Raw genomic sequence first — 21806 nt, 5'->3', positions numbered from 1 at the left:
CCTATAATTGATTAGATTCACATAATTATTGTCTATACAAGATTTCATATAAACAATTAATAATTAGATTATAAAATAATATTTGATGTAGTTTCTATAATTAATAGGATTACACATCATTGCAATTCATCGTAAGAACCCAACCATCCCCAGACTCCATTGGCCAAAGAAATTGCGTTGGATTTCCTTCATTAATTCAGGCAATTAGCTAGATTAGATTCCTCATATTCGATTATCAACCACCATCGTAAATCTAATCCAAATAGTTAACATTTATTTGTCTTATATTAGGAATCAAGTTTGAAATTAACTTCTACTACACTAAGATGCACCTGAATCCAACTATTATCCTGAATGCACCATTCTCTCTAAGTCAAACCTGATTTACTCTTGTCACGAACTAAGAAAACAGAACTCATATGCATTAAATGAAGGCATGCCTCTTAGAAAAAGGCTGAACGTAAGGTTTTTTTTTCTCTTTTAAAATTAATATAGTTATTTTATTGTGTAACCAAAGCATTAAAAAATAGAAAAGCCCTTGATCAGAGTTTTAGTTTTTTTATTTTATTTTTAAGAGTATTTAAATAATTTTACTATACATTTAAAATGTGAAAGGATTGATTTATATTCAATCAATATAATAATAATAAATATATCTTATTGAAAAGACTGTTTTACCTTCAATAATTAGTTAAATAATTTTGTTTGAAAATAATAAAATAATTATTTTATTGTTTTAATATAATGAAATACTAAAGGATTTAAGTTTTTTTTAAAAAAATTGTGCTGTAGCATAGAAACACACACTGTGGTCACTAAATTTTTAAATTTTGATCATGTCGTCTGCTTTAGTTTTATTTGTTTTTTAAAAAAGAAAACAATTGCACGGGGGAGGGCTTTTTTTCATGAGCCAAGACCTTGCTTGGTAGTCTAGGCCTAGTAGGGTTGGCCTTGCAAGCCTTAAGCATCGATGCACGTTTGAGTTTGATTCTTTTGGTCCACTATATTGTTTTATTTTTTTTATTTTAGAATTTTTTTTAAGTTAAATTATTATAGTGATCTTTAAAAAACCATTAGTTATGACATTATTTTTAAATTAAATTATTTTATTTTATTTTAATATTAAAAATTATTTTATGAATTATTATATCTAAACCTGATATACAAAGTTTTTTCAAAAAAAATGTTTATAAATTTTCAATAAAAATCAAATATCTATTTTATTTTGTTTGGTCATTTTTTTATATAATTTTATCAAATTAATTATTATATATATAATGGTGGAAAAATTATCACGACATGATTTTTTTTATTGAACTTGTTCTATATCATAATAAGTTTTAGTTTGAAAAATCATATTCCTAATAAAAAGAACATGTTTTTCATCAAAATAAAAAAAATACATGAATAAAGAAAGAATATTATGATTAAAAAATAAAAAAATTCTGTCCTTTTTAATTTAAATCATTGGAATTCTTATGAAAATTATTTCAATTATCTTAGGTTTTTTTACTAATAAAAAAATATATTTTTATGAATATATATAGTAGATTTTGATTTAAAAGATTTTTTTTTCCTAAACTTAAATGGTTAAAATCCTTATATATTTTTATTTTAATCATCATAAAACTAAATAAAAATAAATATAAAAAATGATCTCGCGACGTCTTACGAGCAAACTCTATGTTGGACTCACAGAATATTTTGAACATTTTATTCTCATCATACGCCACTTTATCTTTGTACTAGGCTAAAACACCATAAAGAACCAAGACCACTTCAATACTTAACTTGTAAGCACTCTCCGCGATTTCATCAAAACAACCATCAAAATCTCACCATGGCTTCTCAATTCTTTCTGCTCATCTTCTTCCTCTTCAAGCTAGCTTCAATTCATGGTAAATTTTCATTTTTTACCACATGGGTTCTGGCATATATTTTGTTTTTCAAAAGAAAGTTGTGATACAGTGTACCATTTTTCAATGACAGGGGAGCAGATCATGTTAGAAGATGGGTACATGGTAACTACAGTGATGGATGGCCACAAATTTAATGTAAACCCACACGCAGTTCAACTCAGATCATCTGATCTTGTAGTCCTTGATTCTTCTAAGAGTGTTTTTTACACTCTACCATTTCCCATTTATCAGGGTAATAAATTTCATTTGGAGCTAGTAGTAAAGTTCATTACTTTTCATAATTGTTGACTCCTAAGTGTGGAATTTTTTTTTAAAAAAAGAAGTTTGTAGCTTGTTTGGGAACAAGGGCGTTGAATTGGGTTGTGCTAAAAAAACTGACTTGAACTGGGTTTGTGGGCCTCGTCATATCAATGGTGGACACAATTTTGTGTTATGGTTGGTGCCACAAACTCGTGCAAGGGGATAGATTGGTTTGGAATGGACAGTTAGAAACAAAAAATGTCAAAAAGTTGAATGAAAGTAATTACAACTTCTGCTATTGTTTTTGTTCGTGCTGTTTCGTGTAAAAACATTTGTGTTCTATTGCATCATCATCTTCGTGTTTTTTTTTTTTCTCTTTTGTTCCTTTATATTGAAGCGTGGTTTCCCTTATATCATTTTTTTCCCGGGCTTATAGTGATGAATGCCATGGATAAAAGTTGTAAATCGGGAAGTGGATGCAACCTTTTTTATGGTAGTGTCCATCTTTGCAAAGGTTAAAGTTTGAATGTTAATTATTATTCTTGTTCATGTGAAATTCTGACCCCTTGAGGTTGGATTTGTTTTTTTAATGGAAATGAGACTCTGAATTGAACTTGTTGACTGATGTCTTAGCTTTCTCAATACAAGAATTAAACTTTATAGTTGAATTGAGCGCTTTCTTACCAAATCAGTGGATTCAGAGAAGGTTGTTAGTGATAGCACCTGATTCATTGACTTGATTATTTATATTATCAAAATTGCAGATGGTGTAATGGTAAAACGGTTATCTGGAAGTGGGGATAAAGGGTACATAGATGGAGAACCAGGCTTGGCTCGGTTCAATAAACCAAAGAGTTTCACAGTTGATCTTAGAGGGAATGTTTATGTAGCTGATCAACTAAACCATGCTGTGAGAAAGATAAGCAGCTCAGGTGCTTTTAATTGCAAATATTTCATCAAATTTTGGATTCTATTTGCTTGTACATTGGAAGAAAAGTAAATTATAGGTGCTTATTTTCTTTTTCTGTTTTTTTAGGCATGACCACCACCATTGCTGGTAATTACTCCCAGACAGGTCGGCAGGATGGTCCCGGGGAAACTGCAACATTCTCCACTGATTTTGAGGTGCTTTTTGTTCCTCAAATATGCGCTTTACTAATTTCAGATCATGGCAATCAACTGCTTCGCCAGGTTGACCTTAAGCAAGAGGATTGTATAATAGGTTCTCAATCTGGTGAGAGTCTGAAACATTGTACAATCTTTTACTTTAGGTTCTGTTAGAGCTAAATGGAAATGGGAGGCCCAATTTATCATCGAGGTTTGTGTTTTTAAATTTACAGCACTTGGAGCAGTTAAATTTTGGGTCCTTGGACTGGTGCTTTCATGTTTGTTTGGCTTAGCCACGGGGTTTGCAATTCGCCCTTATGTTATTCCCCATGTAAGTGTTAATAATATTCATATGTCTTCCACAAGATCAATCACCTTGGACACTGTTGCTAACCCAATTTTGTAGACAGGAAGGCGTCAGACCCCTTCATTTCAGCAAGACATGGAAGCATTGCCTAATCAATCTGGCGAGTCTAATACCGAGGAGTTGCTTCGACGTCAGAAACGCAATTGCTAGTTGTAGGCTTTACGTGCTTTCAGAGAGGCTCTTATGCCTGAGCCTGTCTCATCTTTCACTCATGTTTAGGATCAACACTGTAGGTTCTAAGGTTTTAAACAAGGATTTGTTATCCTTGATGGATTCTGATGTAAGTAGTCATAAGGTAGAGAAGTCGCAGGTGTATGCTGATCAGTTGAAGGATTTGATAGACTTTAATGTTCAATCACAATCATCAAGCTCGATGAGCAACATCTTGAAGCTAGGAGAAGGGGGTCAAGAGAGATGTGATGCTTCATTGGATGGCCACGGAAGGATAAATGATATGATCCAGGCTAACATCTTGGGATTTGGTGAGCTGGCCAAAGAAACAACTCCAGCTGATGTGCCTTTGGTAGGGAGTTTGGGTTTAGTTAAAAGGAGATGAAGTTGCTTAGAGTGAATTCTCCATGTTTCTTGATGCTATATCTGCTATGGCTTTGCAAATTCTGTGTGCTATGATGTATAATCTAATTTATGCTTTCTTTCTTGGATTCTCCTCCTTTTCTCTTATATGGCCCTTTTCACGTTTCCAATAGCTTCTCTGAAGTAGATCATTTCATCTCTTATATGGCCTTTGGAGTCAAATAATTGTCATGTTCCGAACTCTGAATGCTGTCAGTGGTTTTTGTGTCGAGAATTCATCCCTGTGAGGGGCAGGTTTAGACACAACAATGCTTCAGTTTCTGATTTTTAGAGGGTTTAAGATTGATTTGTTCTTTTCGAGGGAGTGGCATCATGGATGGTGAGAACATTGATTCTCATGAGTCAAGTCCTTAAACTTAACCATCTGCTAATCATCACAACAAAAATATTTTCACTCACGAACTGACTAATTTAGATTGAAACAATCACGTTAAGTGGACCAAACAACTACATGAGTTGGACCAACTAATTGAATGAATTATCTGGCATCCATTGTTTCACAACCAGCAAAGAATTCAAGCTAGGTTTTACGTTACCAAAACAAGATTATTATTTTTTTTAATATTGTTAGATACTGCACTTCAATCATACTTATAAAAAATTTTACTTTTCTTAACTTCAAATTAATATTTTATAATATAAAAAAATTATTTAAATATATTTTCAAATAAAAAAACATTTTAAAAATTAATTTTTATCTCATTCTCAAGTAAGCAATTAAGATGGATACATAAACAATGACCATTTTTTCATTTTTTTTATTGCTGGAGATGGATGCATGAATTCTAGTCCGATATATTTGATAAAATCGGACACTCTAAACTTTTTTAGTATTATAATATTTAAAACTATACAAACTTCAGATATTATCACATGGTGAATCATGTTATTTTCTTCAACAGCTCTCAATTTTTCTTTTAGGACAACCCATTTATCATGGCCGTGGGATTACTGCTGGGGTCTCGTTCAATGTATTATGAAAACCCTCTCACACCATCACTTTCTATAGCTGACCAACTCTCCCAACTATTTCTCGACAAAGACATGGGCATCGATCTCCTCTTGTCATGGCTCGTGTTTTGAAAAGGAACCTCCTTTCTTTTCTTTTCTTTTTCTAAAACTTCTGTGAATATTATTGATCACTTAAAAGCAGTGGCTAAAATTGACCTATTACTGACCACTTGAGCAGTAGACAAAATTGACTCGCAAAAGGTTGGAGTAATCTTATCACGCTTCAAGATAAGGCCAGATCCATATATTTTTCTGGACAGATATGAATTGGAAAGGGTTTGACTTTCTTGGCAGTGGAAATTAGTACAAGTGGTTGACCTTGTAAAGAAAAGTCATTTCCCCGGGGAGAGGAGGCGGCATGGAAGGTTTTAGGGAGTGGAAGAGTGAATGTCAATCTAATGTGGCAAAGATAGATTCATGAATGAATAAGATGTCTACTTCAGACTTCCACCTGAAAGCATTTCTGGTTGTTGCCGTCCTCGCTGCCTCAGTCCCACATACAGTAGCCTGATACTTTCGACAGAGACACAAAGGGATGATAGCATGCATTATCTTCTTCTTCTCCGTCTTGTTTTTTGTTTTTCTTGCTCATGAGTCAATACCTGTCATCTCTCACAAAATCATAGTCGTTAAGACTGATTTGACTTTTCATATTGGTATAAAAAAGAAGGAATACGAATAAATAAGATATTAATTCGATCAAATCTTTTGATTCTGTTAAACCCGATTCAAATTAGTCAGGTGAACAAGTAATTTAATAAAAATATTAGTAATTCTTAGATTAGATCTACCAACTATACACAAAACCATGATGATGATGATGATGTAGGATATAGAATTTCATATGTAACCTCTCACCCAGTCATGTAGGCACCATATAGAATTTAAATCTAAAAAAAATCAATTTTTTAAAAAATATAATTAGATCATAATATTAAACACTATTTTAAATTAAAAATATATTTATTTAAGAGTTTATGCTCATAAAAATATCCCGACAAACCTCACAAACACTCCAAGAGAATTTTTGACCAATCAACAAGAGATATAAATTAGGTCATGGTCCAACTCTGATTGGCTCCAAATATTTTTGAAATTTGGCTGCAGTATAGTAAGCGGGCGTTTCACAGGAAACCAAGTACTGGTCCTATGGCCAATTAGCCGGTACTAGCCTTTCCTTGTAACCAAAAAAGAAAAATGAATCAGATTTTGAATTTGTTTTTTTAATAGTTATAAATTAAATTTTTTAAAAAATTATTAAAATTTTTTATAATTATTAATTTTAAAATTATAAAATTAATAAAACTCTACGCTTATTTCGGATATCCACATTAATAAATAAATAAAAAATCCATTCCTCCCGCATGGATCAAAGACTTGAAAATAGGATCGAAATTCTCAGTTCCCTCGGACGTGCCAAAACCCAACAAGCCTACATCAGATCTCCACATGAATTGAAACCGCTGTCTCCCTGTCTCCAAGCTCAAGATTTATCACTGTCAGCAAGAAATCACATTCAACTTTCTTGGCCCAACTTCAAAACTGATTGCTATCCCCCACCCCCGTCCCTTCTCTCACTACTGTGTGTGATCACTGACCCACATGAAGTCGCCAGTCAGATATCGTTAATGGAGGAGGGCGACAACATGTTCACCAAACAAAGACAAACAAACAGACCAGGAGATTAGAAACCATGAAACAAAGGCCACTTGGTTTGTACTGACAAGTCTTGTCGAAAGAAATCACCTAGAACACCGTACGAGGTCCCAGCCATTCCAGGAGACAACATTCATCTCCTCTTGTCAGAATCCATTAGAGTTGCCTATTCTCCACAGTCCCTGTTTAGTCCAGAATACTCGGTTGGAGGAAAGATCAAACCGCTTTGTCCATGTTATGAGTTTTAACAATAAATCCTTCAGGGTGCTAGGTGTTAGTCTCGTAAAACCAAGTTCAAGAACACCCAATTTCCACAGCTCTAGAAGAAATATCGCATCCCATAGGAACATGCTGCTTTCTTGCACGAACAGTTATTGATGTCACACCATGTTGTCCATGGCTTTGAAATTTCAGTACTTTGTCGGCGTCACAGTCAGTCTATGCTGACATAATTTTGTCCATCCTTCGACTATTTCAAAACAGAGAAACTATAGCTACAATGAAAGTGCATCATGGTACCAAATTTCAGAAGACTGAGTAATGCCTTTTCTCATTTTCTCAATCAAGGGTAACATCAGGCACCGTCTGGAACATGAAAATTTAAATTTTATTTTTTTATTAAAATTAACTTTTTTTCATAAAAAATAATTTTTTAAAATAAAAACAAATATTATTTTAATATATTTCCTAATAACAACACTTTAAAATTTAACCACTCCCGCTCCAGAAAAACATGCGATTATAAACATCTTTCTCTACGAAAACTACAAGAAAGCAAGAAAGCTCAATTATAACAAATACAATCATCCAATTATACAAGAAGACACGACACAGTTGCATGCACAAAAATACACACGATGTTGCCATACTAATAACACACACCACTGTTAACAACTAACACACACAACTGACCACTTCTACAGACATGTTGAGACAACAGTCCGTCGACTGCTACTACCACTAATGGGAGGAGATTATTAATTCTGAACACTCACTTCAGGCATGGTTGCGGCCTTCACCTTTGGAGGCCGACCCCTTGGCCTTCCACTACCTGCCGTCATTGGAACTGCTGAGGTTGTGGTAGCAGTTCCAGTGGTTATTCCTCCTGTAGGTCGTGCCATCTTGCGTGGCCTCCCTCTTGGCTTTCCACTTCTTCCAGTCGCAGCCTTTGGCTTCACTGGCTTTGGGGGTGCATTGGGATCCTTTGGTGGACGACCCCTCGGTCTGGCAGGGGGCAGGTCTGAGCCCGGTGACAATGGGTCTTTCGGCTTAGGGGGCCTTCCACGACCACGCCTAGGAGGAGCATTGGGATCTGGCTTCATGTAGTTGTTTTTCCAAAATACTAACTCTCCGGTATCCTTCATTCGATTGAGGTGGTGTGAGAGGAGTGCAGTGTGGCCAGCTGGCAAGTCCCCATATTTTGATTCAATGTATTTCGATATTGACGTCTTGTTACAGCCATTGGCCTCATTCAATGCTTCAATGGCTGACAAAATCATCTGATAACGGCAGGAAAGATCAGTCAAGATTACAAAAAGAAATTCCTTGCAAAAACAACAGTAAAAAAGTATAAATGCTACCGATATGATGAAATTGGAAAGCTTTGTTTTTTAGAGAAATACAATCAATGAAGAAAAAATGTAAAACAAGGGCTTGGAACATCCCTTTCCCTATTTTCTTGGAAAAATGAAGGTATAGAATTTAAGAAATTCAAATGCATTAAATCTCAACTCTGGAAAGGAAAATGCAAGATGAGGATTGCAAGAACATGAATTTATCTTAAATTTGTCCAAAGTTCCCAATTTTCTTAATAAATAACTAAGCACATATCTGCTGGAGATTCAACCAGGATGCCCCAGTGGCTGTTAAAACTCATCTCAGGAACACCAAACTGAAACAGTTTTTTTACAAGAGGAAAAGGTACAGTCAGAGTTTCTGAATAAAAACATGCGAAATGCAGTCATTTTTTATTTTATTTTTTTTACAACAGAGGATTTCAAGAAAATAGATTTCTTGATGGAATTTTTTTTTTATTTCAAAAAAAGTCCAGCTCTCTATTTCAATAACCCAAAATTAAGCATCAGTAGCATAAACTGAGTCAACAAAAACCAATCCAAGCCTAAAAGGGGGAAAACCCAATTTAAGCTTTGATTTTTAACAAGCATAAACCAAATCAGTGAAAAAAAAAATCTTTTTGCATAACAAAATGTGAAGAATGATTTAAAGAAAATTGAATCCCCCATAAAATTCCATTTTTTCCCCTTTAATACGAAAATTCAAGCAGAAATAGCAGCAAAAATATAAAAACCAAGCTTTAAAAAAATCAAACTCAATCTCAATCTCAATTAACAAAACTAAATCAAATTAAAAAATGAGTCTTTAACATCTTCCCCGGAGCCCATCTTTTCCCTTTCAAGCAACATCTTCCCCAGAGACCATCTTTTCCATTTCAAGCACCAACCCCAACAAATTCTAAAAAAAAAAAACTCAGTGATTTAAAGCTAAGCAATGAAATATGAAGAACTATAGATCAACTACAACAATAAAAGACAGTAACTTTTCCTTCTTTTTTTTCTTTTTTCTTGCAGAGGAAAGGAAAATAGCTGTTCAAGTTAGGTACCTCAGGGTAAGGAGGGAGTGATGGGGGCTTATTAATCTCCTCAGCTGCCATTAAATTTCCAACAAAATAAGAGAGAGAAAGTTTGAAACTTTAATGTCCAAACTCTTCACCGAAGTGAACTGAGTGAGTCCCACTCCCACAAAAGAAGCTCTAACAACAACAACTGCTTTGTTTCAAAATCTTGCAAGGAATCACTGTTTCTTGATCTATTCTGTTGAAAAAGGATATGCAACAAGGGTTTTTAACTTTTTATTTTTTATTTTTGGAGAGAAAATCGATGGATGGCTAGGATTGTTTGTTGGATGATTATCTAATGGATGAGAGCGTGCCATAAGGATGTGACTTGGATTGATGACGTGGCATGTTGTGAATATTTTTTCTTTTTTCTTTTTTTGAAATTTACCCTTTTTTTATTATCCATTATTTGAGATGAGTTTTTATTTTGTTATCATTATCATCACCTTGACATGGATAATGGCCCTCTTGCACTAAAGAAATATGGGTTATGGCATGGTCCCCCTCCCCTACCTTCCCAAAAAACAATGGTGAGAATCTTATCATTTATATAATGTTTTGCTCAAAGTTTTTTTCTTTTTAATAAACTAATAGGAATAAATCTTTAAAGATTTTCTCCAAACCACACTTTAATCCCTTTTTTATATAAAAAAATCTCAACTTTAGTTCATGAGAGTTCAAATGAATTAAACTTTAGTCATGTGTGTTTTGAAAACTTGCATTTTTGCCCTTGTAGTTTCTCCTAGGCTTAGGAGTGATCTACAAGTTTTACAATGAAGAGGCTTATATATAATATTTACATTTCATTTTAATTCGATTTTTTGAGATTATGAATTTTACTACAATATTTTTTATGAAACACTACTTTTTCATTCTTTTTTGGCCTATTAAATATATATAAATTATCAAAAAGATTCACTTGATTTCCTTATACTTTACTACCATAATTGTCTTTAAAAAGATAAAATTTGTTGAAATTAACACTATAAATTGAAAGAAAAAAGGGTAAAGTTACATGTTTGTGTGCCAAATTTGTTGGCAACTCCATCATCTGAGTTTGGATGGAAAGGATCCCTTTGCTACAATTTTATTTTGGAGGACATATATAAACTACCGGGAAAAAAATTATTATAGTAATCGATAATTTTAAGATTTTAAGTTTATTTTTGGAAGATTACTCATTCAAGTATTATAAATTTCAGGAATATTAAATATTTATTTTATTATTAATTTTAAAATCTCAAGAAATTAATTAAAATATACATAATCTAACCTGAATATTTATAATTATATATTAAAAAAAAACATGAAAAAGCAGAAGAAAACACGTTAACTTAGATAACCCACCGGATACTTTACCACAGGACCAAACCTTGAAAGACTCACCAGAATAAAGGACCGGACGGCTGCGAGAAGGGAGAGAGTCAATGGAGGTTAACCAGACCCATCTGCCGAGGGATAAATCATGCGTCTATAATAAAATACTCATAAATGTTAAGCCATGAAGCAGATAGAAACAATACCAGGTGTCACAACAGGAGACATTGCCCATATACCCCGCAAAAGGGTTTATGCAGAGCCTTGGAAGATCTTGGTACCGGTCCTTTTGGGTTGGAAATGGCTACAAGGACCACCATGTTCGTGATCGGCGGTATGATCTCCCTTCAAGCTCAAGGAGAGCATGGGCAGGGCTAGGATTTTTTTTAGGGGTGAAAACTAATATAACAAGATACTCGCTTTTTTTTTCTAATTTATCATAAATACTACATGATCCAGTTTTATGCAAAGAAAAATATAAAATGATATAAAGTTTATTATAAACAAGATAAGTAACCCAAAAACTTACTACAAATATAGAATGATTTTTATAGAAAATCCATCACTTTAATTTTATTGGTTTTTATACCTATTAAATATAAGCATACAAAGTTTATAAGAAACTTTAGTTAAAACAAAGTATTTTTATATTTGTAATTTTTTTAAATTAAAATAAAATGATAATAAAAATAATAAAGAAAGATTAATACATATTTATTTTAATTTTGTTCGTTGTTCTTTCATGAAATAGAAATTATCGATTATCATATCTATTGAGAATCTTTCAGCAATCTCTTTTTTTATATAAAGAATCAAATAATCTGTAAAAAAATCATCATCTATCCCATTACAAAATCTTATTTTAACAATCTTCACTGCTAAAAAATCTTATTCGGTAGTTGTCGTCAAAACAAGAAGAGTAAAAATAAGTTGAATCAATCTGTAAATTAGATGATAAATTGTTGATTTTCCAGCTTTCTACCAATCCTTAGCATAAATTTGCAATCGATGATAAATTTTTAAACTCTAGATGATTAGGTACATCAAGCTCATAATGTTGTAATTGGAATCTCAAATGAATTTTTTCCTAGTTAAAAAAATCTTCAAAATAGAACTTATCAACAAGTCTGCATATATTTTCAACACTGAATGATTTATAAGTATTTTTAGAACCCAAAGTTGCATTTAACACAAGAAGCTTGGTCCCTTACTTACTGAATCTATCATTTAGCTCTTACAATTGTAATCAATGGTAACCGTAAATATATCAACATGGTGATGATGCTCAACTATTACTGAATTTGTTTTGCAACAAGATTGTCTCACATTCGAAAAAGAAGCCATATTAGGAATATAAATGTCTTCATACTTATAAAATGATGTCACTTTTTCTAAAAGAATTTCTCAACTACTACCTCTTAACTTTTGAACTAAAATCTTTATGGTAGACATCAAATGCATAACATTTAAATTGTCTTGAGATTTTTGTTATAAAGCTTTATAAAGTATATCAGTAATTCTCATAACATTCTTCATTATATGGAAGATAAATAAAAAATCAAATGACATTAGAAACTTAACTGCAAAAGCTACATCACCACGTTGAGAAGTACTTGATTAGCTTCTTTACCCATTTCAATCTCACCAATAGCAATTAAATGTTCAATTTCAGCTGCTTGAAAAACCCACAATTCATTATTGTAATTGCAAGAAGCACTAATAATATTGGCAATAAAATCAAATTACCAAAGAAAATGTGAATATTAGATAATTCTTTAGCTACAACGATAAGAGCTAGTTGCAATTGATGGGCTAAACAATGCACATGATATGCATAAGGACAATCTTTTATGAATAAAGCTTGCAAACCATTCCACTCTCCATGCATATTACTAGCATCATCATACCATTGACCTATAATACCTTGAATATTAAGATTATGATGAGATAAAACAGATGAAATCTTTTCCTTAAGAGTTAAAGCAACTGTATCTTTAACATGCACTATATTCAAAAAATATTTTCATATAAATCTATTTTTATCAACAAATCTAATAATAAGGGTCATTTGCTTTTTTTTAAATTCATCTCTAGCTTCATCAACAATTAAACAAATTTTTTCATCACTAATATCACGACGAATTAAAAACTGAATATTTCTAGGAAAGAAATGCAAATTTTTCTTTTGAATTTGATGTGAAGTGTACTTAACATTTTGTGGAGCATTATCGAAAACTAAAGCACCTACTTGGTCATTGTATGATGCTAAAAGTTTTATCATTTCAAGAAAATTACCTGGGTTTTTTATTGAGTTTTTTTTGTTACTTTTTTAAAATTAATTTTTATTTTATTTATGTACTTTGATAGTGGGTTGGTTAGGAACTGAGCTTTGTATTTTTTTTTCTATAAGGTAATCCTATTTTCATGGTTTGGATTGTGGATTTGGGCTATTTATATAAGTTTACTCGAGTTGTTTTTTTTTGTCCCTATTGAAATTGAATATTTTTTTCTTCAATACTTGGTTTATTAGAATTAAGTTTCCTAATTTATTTTTATTGACATTCTATGGGGCTATTATGGTCACATGACTTAGATTATAGGTTTTCCGAATTAACCCTCTTGATTGATTCAATATATCATCGTATTAATTTTTTTTTTTTATAAAAATACATAGTTTAATATGCATGATTTTAATCATTTAAAAGTGTGTTGTTTAGTATGCATTAAGTTTTATATTTCCTAACATTTTATTTTTAATTTTTTATAATTAGAAAAATTATTAGACCTAGCTCGGGTTAAGTAGCTAGTTTCAAATCTCATGGCCGTGAACCTCCACTTGAAGAAGTGGGCTGGGTTGATTTTTTTAGTATATGCTTTTTAAATAATGGAAAGATTTATTTATTTATGGAATTTACTTGTTTCAATATAAATGTCTTTTTAAGCATAAAAGGCTCCAAACTTAGATCCAACAAGTTAAAAACTTCAATCCTTCCAATATTTCTAGTTAGATAATGAATGTTCAGATGATTGTTGTCAAGAAACTTCAATTATATTTTAAAACTCAAACGGAAACTCAAACTCCTCATTATATTTCTAAAACTACTTACTTTTTTTTTTTTGAAAAATAAAACTAGGTACGTGGTTTCAATATATTAGATTTAATTGAAAAAACTACATAGTTTTTTTTGAAAAAAATTAAGAGCACAATCTTATCTTTTCATATGAGTGGGTAAAGAACTTATTAGTAAACTAATAGCCAAGATTATACCCGGGTTTTGGACTAATCCAAATTTAATTTATTTAGGATTTGAATAAAAAAAATAACCTAAGTTTAAAAATATAGTCAAAACACGGTTCCAAAAGTTGTTGATTTGTTTTGAATTTTGTTTTTAAAAATTAATCCATGTTGACCTATAAATCAGGCTTGCTAGTTATAAGCTTGCTTCGGGAGGCCCTGGATCAGATTTTATAACCATGGAATATACAACGTCGTACAGGAATCCTTGGTTGAAGTCAATTCCATTTCCACAAGCAATCACACCCAATGACCTTATCTACAGACTGATCCAAAAATAAATATTTTATCCAAATCCGAAAAATCTGCTAATCATCAAACTTTCAGATTCTCTGCAACAAGAAGAGAAGCCACGTAACAGCAAAAGCCCTCTTCTGTTTCCTCTGTATCAAATCTGTTTTGATGATTTTGTCCTCTGACACTGCAGAAGAGACTAAACAACCAGCCATGAGTACTACTGCTGCTGATGCAAAAGCTGAAGACTTTGAACTCAACAATGGAACCATACGTGTAACTGTTACCAACTACGGTGCCACCATCACTTCTCTCTATGTCCCTGACAAGCATGGTTCTTTTCCTTTCTCTTTCTCAGCATATGTTTCAGTATATTTTGTAGTTAGTTTCTTGGATTCTTTGTTATGTGTTTGAGGGGTGGTTGATGTAATGATTGTGTTTTTGTCTGGTTTGTAGGGAAAGTTGCTGATGTTGTCCTTGGTTTTGACTCGATTGAAGCATATGTGGTGAGTTTCAGTGACTCTTTTTGTTTTACAGTGAGATTGTCCTTTTCGGTTGCTTCGGCTGCAAAAAGTTGTGGTTTTGACACGGTTTTCATGGAAAGTTTTGTCTGGCTCCTGGGAAAATACACAAGTTTGGTGAACTTGAGGACTGATTTTGATTTCCCATTTTTCTCTTTCTTTTTTTGGTGGGGTTTGCTTGATCTTGATTCCTCTACGAGGATTAATTTCTGAAAGATGAAGTAGAAATTTGCTGTGTTCTAGCATATTAGGGTTACTGATGATGTGATTTTTTTCCTTCTCTTGGTTGGTGTTTGAGCAGAAAGACAACGCGTCTTATTTTGGTTGCATTGTGGGTCGAGTTGCAAACAGGATTAAAGAGGGGAAATTCCATCTCAATGGGGTGGATTACTCTTTGCCTATAAATAATGGGCCAAACAGTCTTCATGGTATGCTAGAATTAAATTCCTAATATTTCAATCATGCATGAATCAGTGCCAATCAGTTATGCAGTGATATGGAACCATCGTGTTTTCCTTTGATTAAGATTTTGTTCTGCTGACTGTGCCTTAGTGACAAAATTTCCCCCCTTGATAATGCCTACAAGTAAGACGAGAAGATTTGAAATCCAGCAACAAGCGTAGGAATCTCAATTTTGCAGTTCAAATTACAGTTCACTTCATGACACTTTCGTGTTAAAATTTCACTTGACCCAAAACATCTAGCTGCAGTTCTTCGTAGGTGTTGAAAAGGGATAAATTGAAGAAAAGGTTGCTTATCGTTGCTTTGAGCCAAAAAAGAAAAAGCAGTGGCTTGAACATTTTGTATTAATAGTAGTTTGGTTAGTAAATTTAAGAGTTGCTTCCTAATCCATCCCTCTGTAATTTGATGAACTTCAGTCCTTGAATTGCTGAAGTTGTGATTCTTAATGTGTGGAATTTATTGTTGCACAATTTTATGGATTAAGTGTTTCAAGTTATGATGAATACCTTGTTGGCATACTGTCCAGGTGGGAATAAGGGCTTTGACAAAGTGGTTTGGGATGTTGTGGAGCAGAAAGATGGTGAGCAACCATCGATTACCTTCAAGTATGAAAGTCATGATGGGGAGGAAGGTCAGCTCATTTTCTGTTCTAGTGATTCCCCTTGCATTTCTATCATATACAGATCAATTTACTGATTTTTTCTGTGATCAGGATACCCAGGGGATGTTATTGTGACCGCTACTTACACGCTTACTTCGAGCAAAACCTTGAGGTTGGATATGGAAGCAGTGCCTAAGAATAAGACCACTCCAATTAACCTAGCACATCATACCTACTGGAATTTAGCAGGTCACAACTCTGGGAATGTGCTCGAGCATTTAGTTCAGATATCAGGATCTCAGATTACCCCTGTGGACAAGAATTCAATCCCAACAGGTGAACTCTTGCCAGTTAAAGGCACTGCTTTTGACTTCACTTCAGAGAAGAAAGTTGGAAGCTCGATTAGGGAAGTCCCTGGCCTAGGGTATGACCATAACTATGTCCTTGACTCTGGGGAAAAGAAGGAAGGATTAAAACACGTAGCCAAAGTGAAGGACCCTTCAAGCTCCAGGGTGCTGAACTTGTGGACAGATGCTCCTGGTGTGCAGTTCTACACTGCTAACTATGTGAATGGTGTTCCTGGGAAAGGTGGGGCTGTTTATGAAAAGCATTCAGGATTATGCTTGGAGACCCAAGGATTTCCAAATGCCATTAACCAACCAAACTTCCCTTCTATTGTTGTTGTACCTGGAGACAAGTACAAGCACTCAATGTTGTTTGAGTTTCCGGAGGAGTAATTTATTAACCTGTACCAAGGAGCTGCCAGGTACTTTTTGTATTAATTGATTGAGTTTTTTGGGTTTTTATGACAGAATTCTTAAAAAGAATAAGTGAAATTTCATAATTTATTGACTCTCAGACTGCGGATAAATTCACTGTCTCCCTTCCTAAAACACAGCCACACCCAAATTGTTTTGCGAGCTGGTTTATGGTTATGATATATTTGGTTGTGAAAACCTTGAAAATTCTTATGAGATTACTAAATCTAGTACAGCAGAACACATTGCATGACAGATGGATTTGCCAGCTTTATCAAAAAATTTCTTGCAAGTATGTTCGGATCCAATCAATTCCATGGATTCTTATGTCGCTGCTTTTATATTTGCTGTGCATCTATGTTGAGCGTCTATTCTTTGCTAATCTTTCCTATCCCAAGGTTGTCTGCCGATAGGATCACATGACCTCTCCAGAACAATGCCTTCACATAGAATGCGATCCTTATATCATGCAAGCTTTCTTTGGAAGAACTAAAACCTGAGTTGAGAAAATTCATATGCCTGAGAAAATAGATTCCACTATGGATGAGTTTTCTGCAAATCTTTTCATTTCCCAGTTACCATCTTAATTTTTTTTTCTTCTAAATCCAGGACTGATACTCCTTCACTCAGCATGGGAAAATTCTATTATAGGAGTTAGTTACCATTAATTTTCACCATTGATGAAATGAACAGAACATGGTAGCAATTCTTCTTTCAGTATGGCAATCTGTCCAAATTACAATATTGTCGTGAAAGGGAAGTGTATAAAAGCAATAAAATAAAATAAAATAAAATTAATGACAACCACCACTCACAATTTTGACACAGTATTTCAACCCAGATGACTTAACCAATGCAAAAAACTAGAAGGAAGGCTTAATCCTCCTTCCCCTTTCCTGTCTAAAACAAAAGAGTATGATATGGAAAAGGTAAATACAAAGCTTAGTCTACTTGCAAGTAACCTAGCCAAAACCATCAAACCAGGTTATTTGTGCAATCCTTTTCGTCCTTCTCCTTTGCCTGGGAAAAGGCTGCTAGGAGGAGATGCTGCAAAATTTTGGGTTTTACACCTTTTCAGTAAAACCCAAAAGAGACCATTAGAAGGTGGGGGAGACTTAATTTTTTTCTTTGTGTGTGGATATCATTCACCGACGGAAACAAACTAAAGACCAGGAATCCTCTGCTCCATCAGGAGATTTCCTGGCATTTTGCAGAAAACACAGTTCCTCAAACTTTCTGACCTGTTCTTGATGCGGAGCAAGCTTTCCTTCTCATCCATGAGAAAGGGATCTGGATTGTCAAACAAATTAGCTGTGTTGATATTTGAAATCCTATTGTATTATGATATTTTGTTAACTGAGATTTTAATTTGGAACTTGGAATGATTAGCAAGAAAAGAAAAGAAAATTTACCTCATCTCCTCTTTCATGGTTGGTAGGCGTAACTTCACTCCCGAGGTTCCTCACTCATGTTACTTACCCGGAGTTCCACCGCTCTAAGATCACGCAGATGTTTCAAGATCTCTTGGAGAAGATCCGTCCCCTTGTCTCCCATCTGTATTGAACTCATACAATGCTTCAGAAATTCCCTGTCTGCTTCAAGAGCTTGTAGTCTCTCATAAACATGATCTACCTCCTCTTCAATTACTAGTTTTTTTCTGTCTAAATCAAATTTGGGAACCAAAGAGTTTTCCATTCTAACAAATTCAGATTCAACATTTTCGTTGAATATAAACCCTTCTTCAGTTTCATTATCAGCAGCATCCAGAAGAGGAAGGAGGTTCTTTGCCATGGAACTCACTGTTTTCCTCTCGGGATAATCTCCATTCTTTGACAATTCATTTGAAATCCCATTTTCTTCTGGAGTGCTTATTTCATAGATCTCATCGAATCCTCTGACAGTATACTTAGAGGATTGCTCTTCCGAAGGCATAACGTCATTGTATTCATTAGCATCCAAATTTCGTAGCTTCTCCTCCAATGCCTTGAGCTGATCTAAAATAGACAGCCTCTCTTCCTCAAATTCAGCCAGGGGATCATCAAGAGCACTTATCTGCTTCACATAATCCAGTGCTATTTCCTGCAAATTTACGACTTCATCACTAGAAGTATTATTGCTACCAATTTCCTGGTTTTCGATACTGCTGCTACCATCTTCATCCTTCGCTTCACGATTGAGATCAATAGATAGCTCATCAAGATCCTCAGCACTGCTGCATGTAGCAGAAGAAGCTCTACTTCTTATACTTCCATTTTTTGTTCTTCTCATCATTCTCATTTTTTCTTTAGCTTCATAGTCCAAAACCTTCTTGCGATACACTTCCAACTCTTTCTCAAGCTCTTGCTTCTCCTTTTCTCTCTTGACCATGAGCTCGTTTAGAAGTTGTAAGGCTTCCTGGTCATATTCAGACTGTTCTTCCATCATCCTCTGGTATTGCAATGCTTCCATTTGCATTGCTGCCTTCTCTTCTTGAAGCCTGTTTATCATAGCCATTGTCTGGTTTGCAGCTATTGCAGAGGCACTCCTCTCTTCCTCTAGTTCTGTATACAATGCTCCAAAAGCTTTTCTTTCAGATTTAAGTGCTGTTTTCAGCTGTTCAATCGTAAGAACTGGATCACCGGAATCCATCTCACTTACCACACTTCCATCTAAAGATTCCTCGGTCCCTGACTCTCGTTTCTCAAATATCAAAAGCTTCTTATGCAAGTAGTGAGCGCTGTCAACAGAAGTAGGTGTCTCGGGAAACTTTTCCTCCTCAGCTTCAGTAGACTCCAAATGCGAAGATAAATGATGATTTATACTCTCTTGGTTGTTATCAGCTGACATCATTTTTTCTTCTATGGTAGTCGTTTCTCTGTTGTTTGGACCTAGTGTAGCAAAATCACAATAGATGTACCCCTTATTTGGCCGACCATTGTAATTAAATTGAGCAAGCATTATTAGAGTAGGTAAGAAATCGAGTTCTGCTTACCACATTCATTACTTTCAGGGGCATCGAGAATTTCTGCTTCATTGCCATTTACAGAAGAGTGATCGTCTTGCACGCACGGCGATATTGTTGATTCTTGATCTTGTGGTTGATTGATTGCAAAATCAGAGAGCTCTACGAAGTCCTTGGATTTGCTTTGCCCAGTCAACAAGTTGCAGTCATTATTTTCTTCCTCATGAGCTGCTTTTAAATTAGATAATTGCACAATGTTGGTTAAGCAAATAATGTTCAAGAAAAAAGTAGATCAGACAAGCAAGGAAAAAAGAAATGCAATGACTGAGATTTCCATAAATGAATAGTTATGCTATACCTGGAAACTCATCCGGCTCTTTGGTTTCCACCATATCCACATTGTTTCCACTAAGGGATAATGTTTGAGCTTCTTCTAGAGACATGACTTGTTTGCGTTCCTTGCTGTCCGGATCTTTTTTCATCTCTGTGCAATTCGAGTCTAAAGATTTGTCGCAGCAGTCCATTGCTATATTCACGCTTTCAACTTCTGCGTAACTTGTGTTTTCTTCATTATTCATTTCGATATGCGATGCAGAATCAGTTGTTCCATTTTGATGAATTTCCTCGGCAAGTTCTTCCTTTAAGTTGCAGGATTCGTAAATTGCGGTGGTTGATGAATCAATCAATTCAACAGGGATTAAACGATTAAAGTCACAGCCAAGATTTCTCTCCAAATGCAGATGGATGGTTTCAATGGAATTGTCTTTTCCAAAACAATATTCAATCATACTGTCATCAAAACCTTGATGAATAGAATTCATACCGTACGAGTCACGCTCCATAATATAAGCTTCCTTTCCATCACATTGCAAGTTTGTTTCAGACCGTGAACAGTGCTCCACTGCATCTTTGAGGCCAAAACTTCCACCATCAGATAGCATTTGATGTTCATCAGCAGCCTCTTCATGATCCTGTTGTCCTTCTCCATCATTTCTTTCAATCTCATTGTTGTCTTCATGGTCAGTATAATGTGCCAAGATATCAGGTTTGCTTTTTTCCTCGCAGTCAATTCCAATTTTTTCATCATCCATCTCTCCTACGATCAAATCTCCTTTCTTGCTGTAATTCAAAGAATCCCAGGAAGGCTTGAACAGCAAATAAGGAGGGTAGACATTGCTGTTTATGTTCTCATTGCAGCAAGAACACAAGACAATATTTTCACCATTTTCATCCTTGCTTACCCAAGTAAAGAAAGCAATCCTCCTTGTCATTCCAGCAGACTGATCACTGTGATTTGGCCGAGAAGCCAAGCAGTCCATGCACATATTCTGTGTCTCAGCTAGTTTTTGATGATTTGAACAATAACTCAGTTTGGAAATCTCAGATGCATGAGTCTCACACACAAGATCTCTACAAGAGTTGGTGTTCTTTCCAGGCTCCAACACATGATCAATCCTGGAACACCAAGGGCAAGGCTTTTTAAGGCCAAAGTACTTGGCAAATCTGGTTATCATATAAGTGAATAAAGAGTTGAGGAGTAGGAGAAAGATCAAAATCCATTCAAGAACTGCATACACTAGAATTACAGTGAGTTTGTGTGTGTTTCTTTGTAGCATGGTTGCAAACTTGTTGCCTGCCATGGTTTCCTGCTCTTGTCTTTTGTTACACTCAGTGGTGAGAGAGAGAGAGAGACGTTAAAAAAGGGAGGGGATGAAGAATGTTTCTGTTGATCAGACACGGCAACAAAGGCTGAGCTGTGCAGAGAAGAGAAGCAATGATGCTTTTTCAGAATGATTTATTTTTTGCTTATAGTAACAGTGATGAATTGTAAAGCTAATAATAGCATAGGTCACGTTCATGGCACTCAACTCTTGGATAAAATCTTGCCATATATTTTTTATAATCTACCAAAACAATCATTTTAATTTATCACAATTGGTTTAAAAAAATCTTGACATCAAATCTCAGACTCATGAATCTCTTGCATTACATTTGTATATTAACTAGATAAGCTCACACGTTATGCTAAGGTCGGCTAAAGGTTTTTTCATGCAAAAAAAGATATAAGGCGAGTGCTCATAAAAAAGCAAAAACAATTTGATATACATTTAATAATTTGACTGGATTTAATAATCTTAATTAATTTAA

The 21806-nt window shown here is 34.3% G+C and overlaps 4 protein-coding genes across 6 annotated transcripts; 2 read left to right on the top strand and 2 right to left on the bottom strand.

Moving 5' to 3' along the window:
• The first annotated feature begins 1709 nt into the window (after positions 1-1709).
• LOC133670730 (uncharacterized) lies at positions 1710-4299 on the top strand. 2 transcript variants are annotated; one of them, XM_062091313.1, is made up of 6 exons: positions 1710-1898; positions 1990-2151; positions 2924-3091; positions 3196-3393; positions 3500-3597; positions 3677-4299. In XM_062091313.1, exons 1-6 carry the CDS (start codon positions 1841-1843, stop codon positions 4187-4189), a joined length of 1197 nt encoding a protein of 398 aa, XP_061947297.1. In that variant the 5' UTR covers positions 1710-1840; the 3' UTR covers positions 4190-4299. The 2 variants fall into 2 exon arrangements, with proteins under 2 accessions (XP_061947297.1, XP_061947298.1); XM_062091314.1 differs by having other exon boundaries at positions 1711-1898; positions 3673-3923.
• Positions 4300-7659: 3360 nt separating this feature from the next.
• Positions 7660-9757, bottom strand: LOC133671655 (HMG-Y-related protein A-like). The gene is made up of 2 exons (XM_062092468.1): positions 9515-9757; positions 7660-8393 (listed from the first exon to the last, which is right to left on the bottom strand). Exons 1-2 carry the CDS (start codon positions 9563-9565, stop codon positions 7872-7874), a joined length of 573 nt encoding a protein of 190 aa, XP_061948452.1. The 5' UTR covers positions 9566-9757; the 3' UTR covers positions 7660-7871.
• Positions 9758-14275: 4518 nt separating this feature from the next.
• LOC133670965 (uncharacterized) lies at positions 14276-16817 on the top strand. Its single transcript, XM_062091569.1, has 5 exons — positions 14276-14709; positions 14832-14881; positions 15198-15324; positions 15885-15989; positions 16071-16817. Exons 1-5 carry the CDS (start codon positions 14544-14546, stop codon positions 16694-16696), a joined length of 1074 nt encoding a protein of 357 aa, XP_061947553.1. The 5' UTR covers positions 14276-14543; the 3' UTR covers positions 16697-16817.
• Positions 16818-17398: 581 nt separating this feature from the next.
• On the bottom strand, positions 17399-21472 carry LOC133670964 (myosin-binding protein 3-like). Of its 2 annotated transcripts, none has more exons than XM_062091567.1 (4): positions 20017-21472; positions 19689-19889; positions 18130-19584; positions 17399-18007 (listed from the first exon to the last, which is right to left on the bottom strand). In XM_062091567.1, exons 1-3 carry the CDS (start codon positions 21296-21298, stop codon positions 18164-18166), a joined length of 2904 nt encoding a protein of 967 aa, XP_061947551.1. In that variant the 5' UTR covers positions 21299-21472; the 3' UTR covers positions 17399-18007; positions 18130-18163. The 2 variants fall into 2 exon arrangements, with proteins under 2 accessions (XP_061947551.1, XP_061947552.1); XM_062091568.1 differs by having other exon boundaries at positions 19689-19886; positions 20017-21471.
• Between the last annotated feature and the right edge of the window lie 334 nt (positions 21473-21806).

Source organism: Populus nigra, chromosome 13 (genome assembly GCF_951802175.1).
Source record: "Populus nigra chromosome 13, ddPopNigr1.1, whole genome shotgun sequence".
Taxonomy (NCBI): Eukaryota; Viridiplantae; Streptophyta; class Magnoliopsida; order Malpighiales; family Salicaceae; genus Populus; species Populus nigra.
This window is presented reverse-complemented; position numbering and strand designations above follow the sequence as displayed.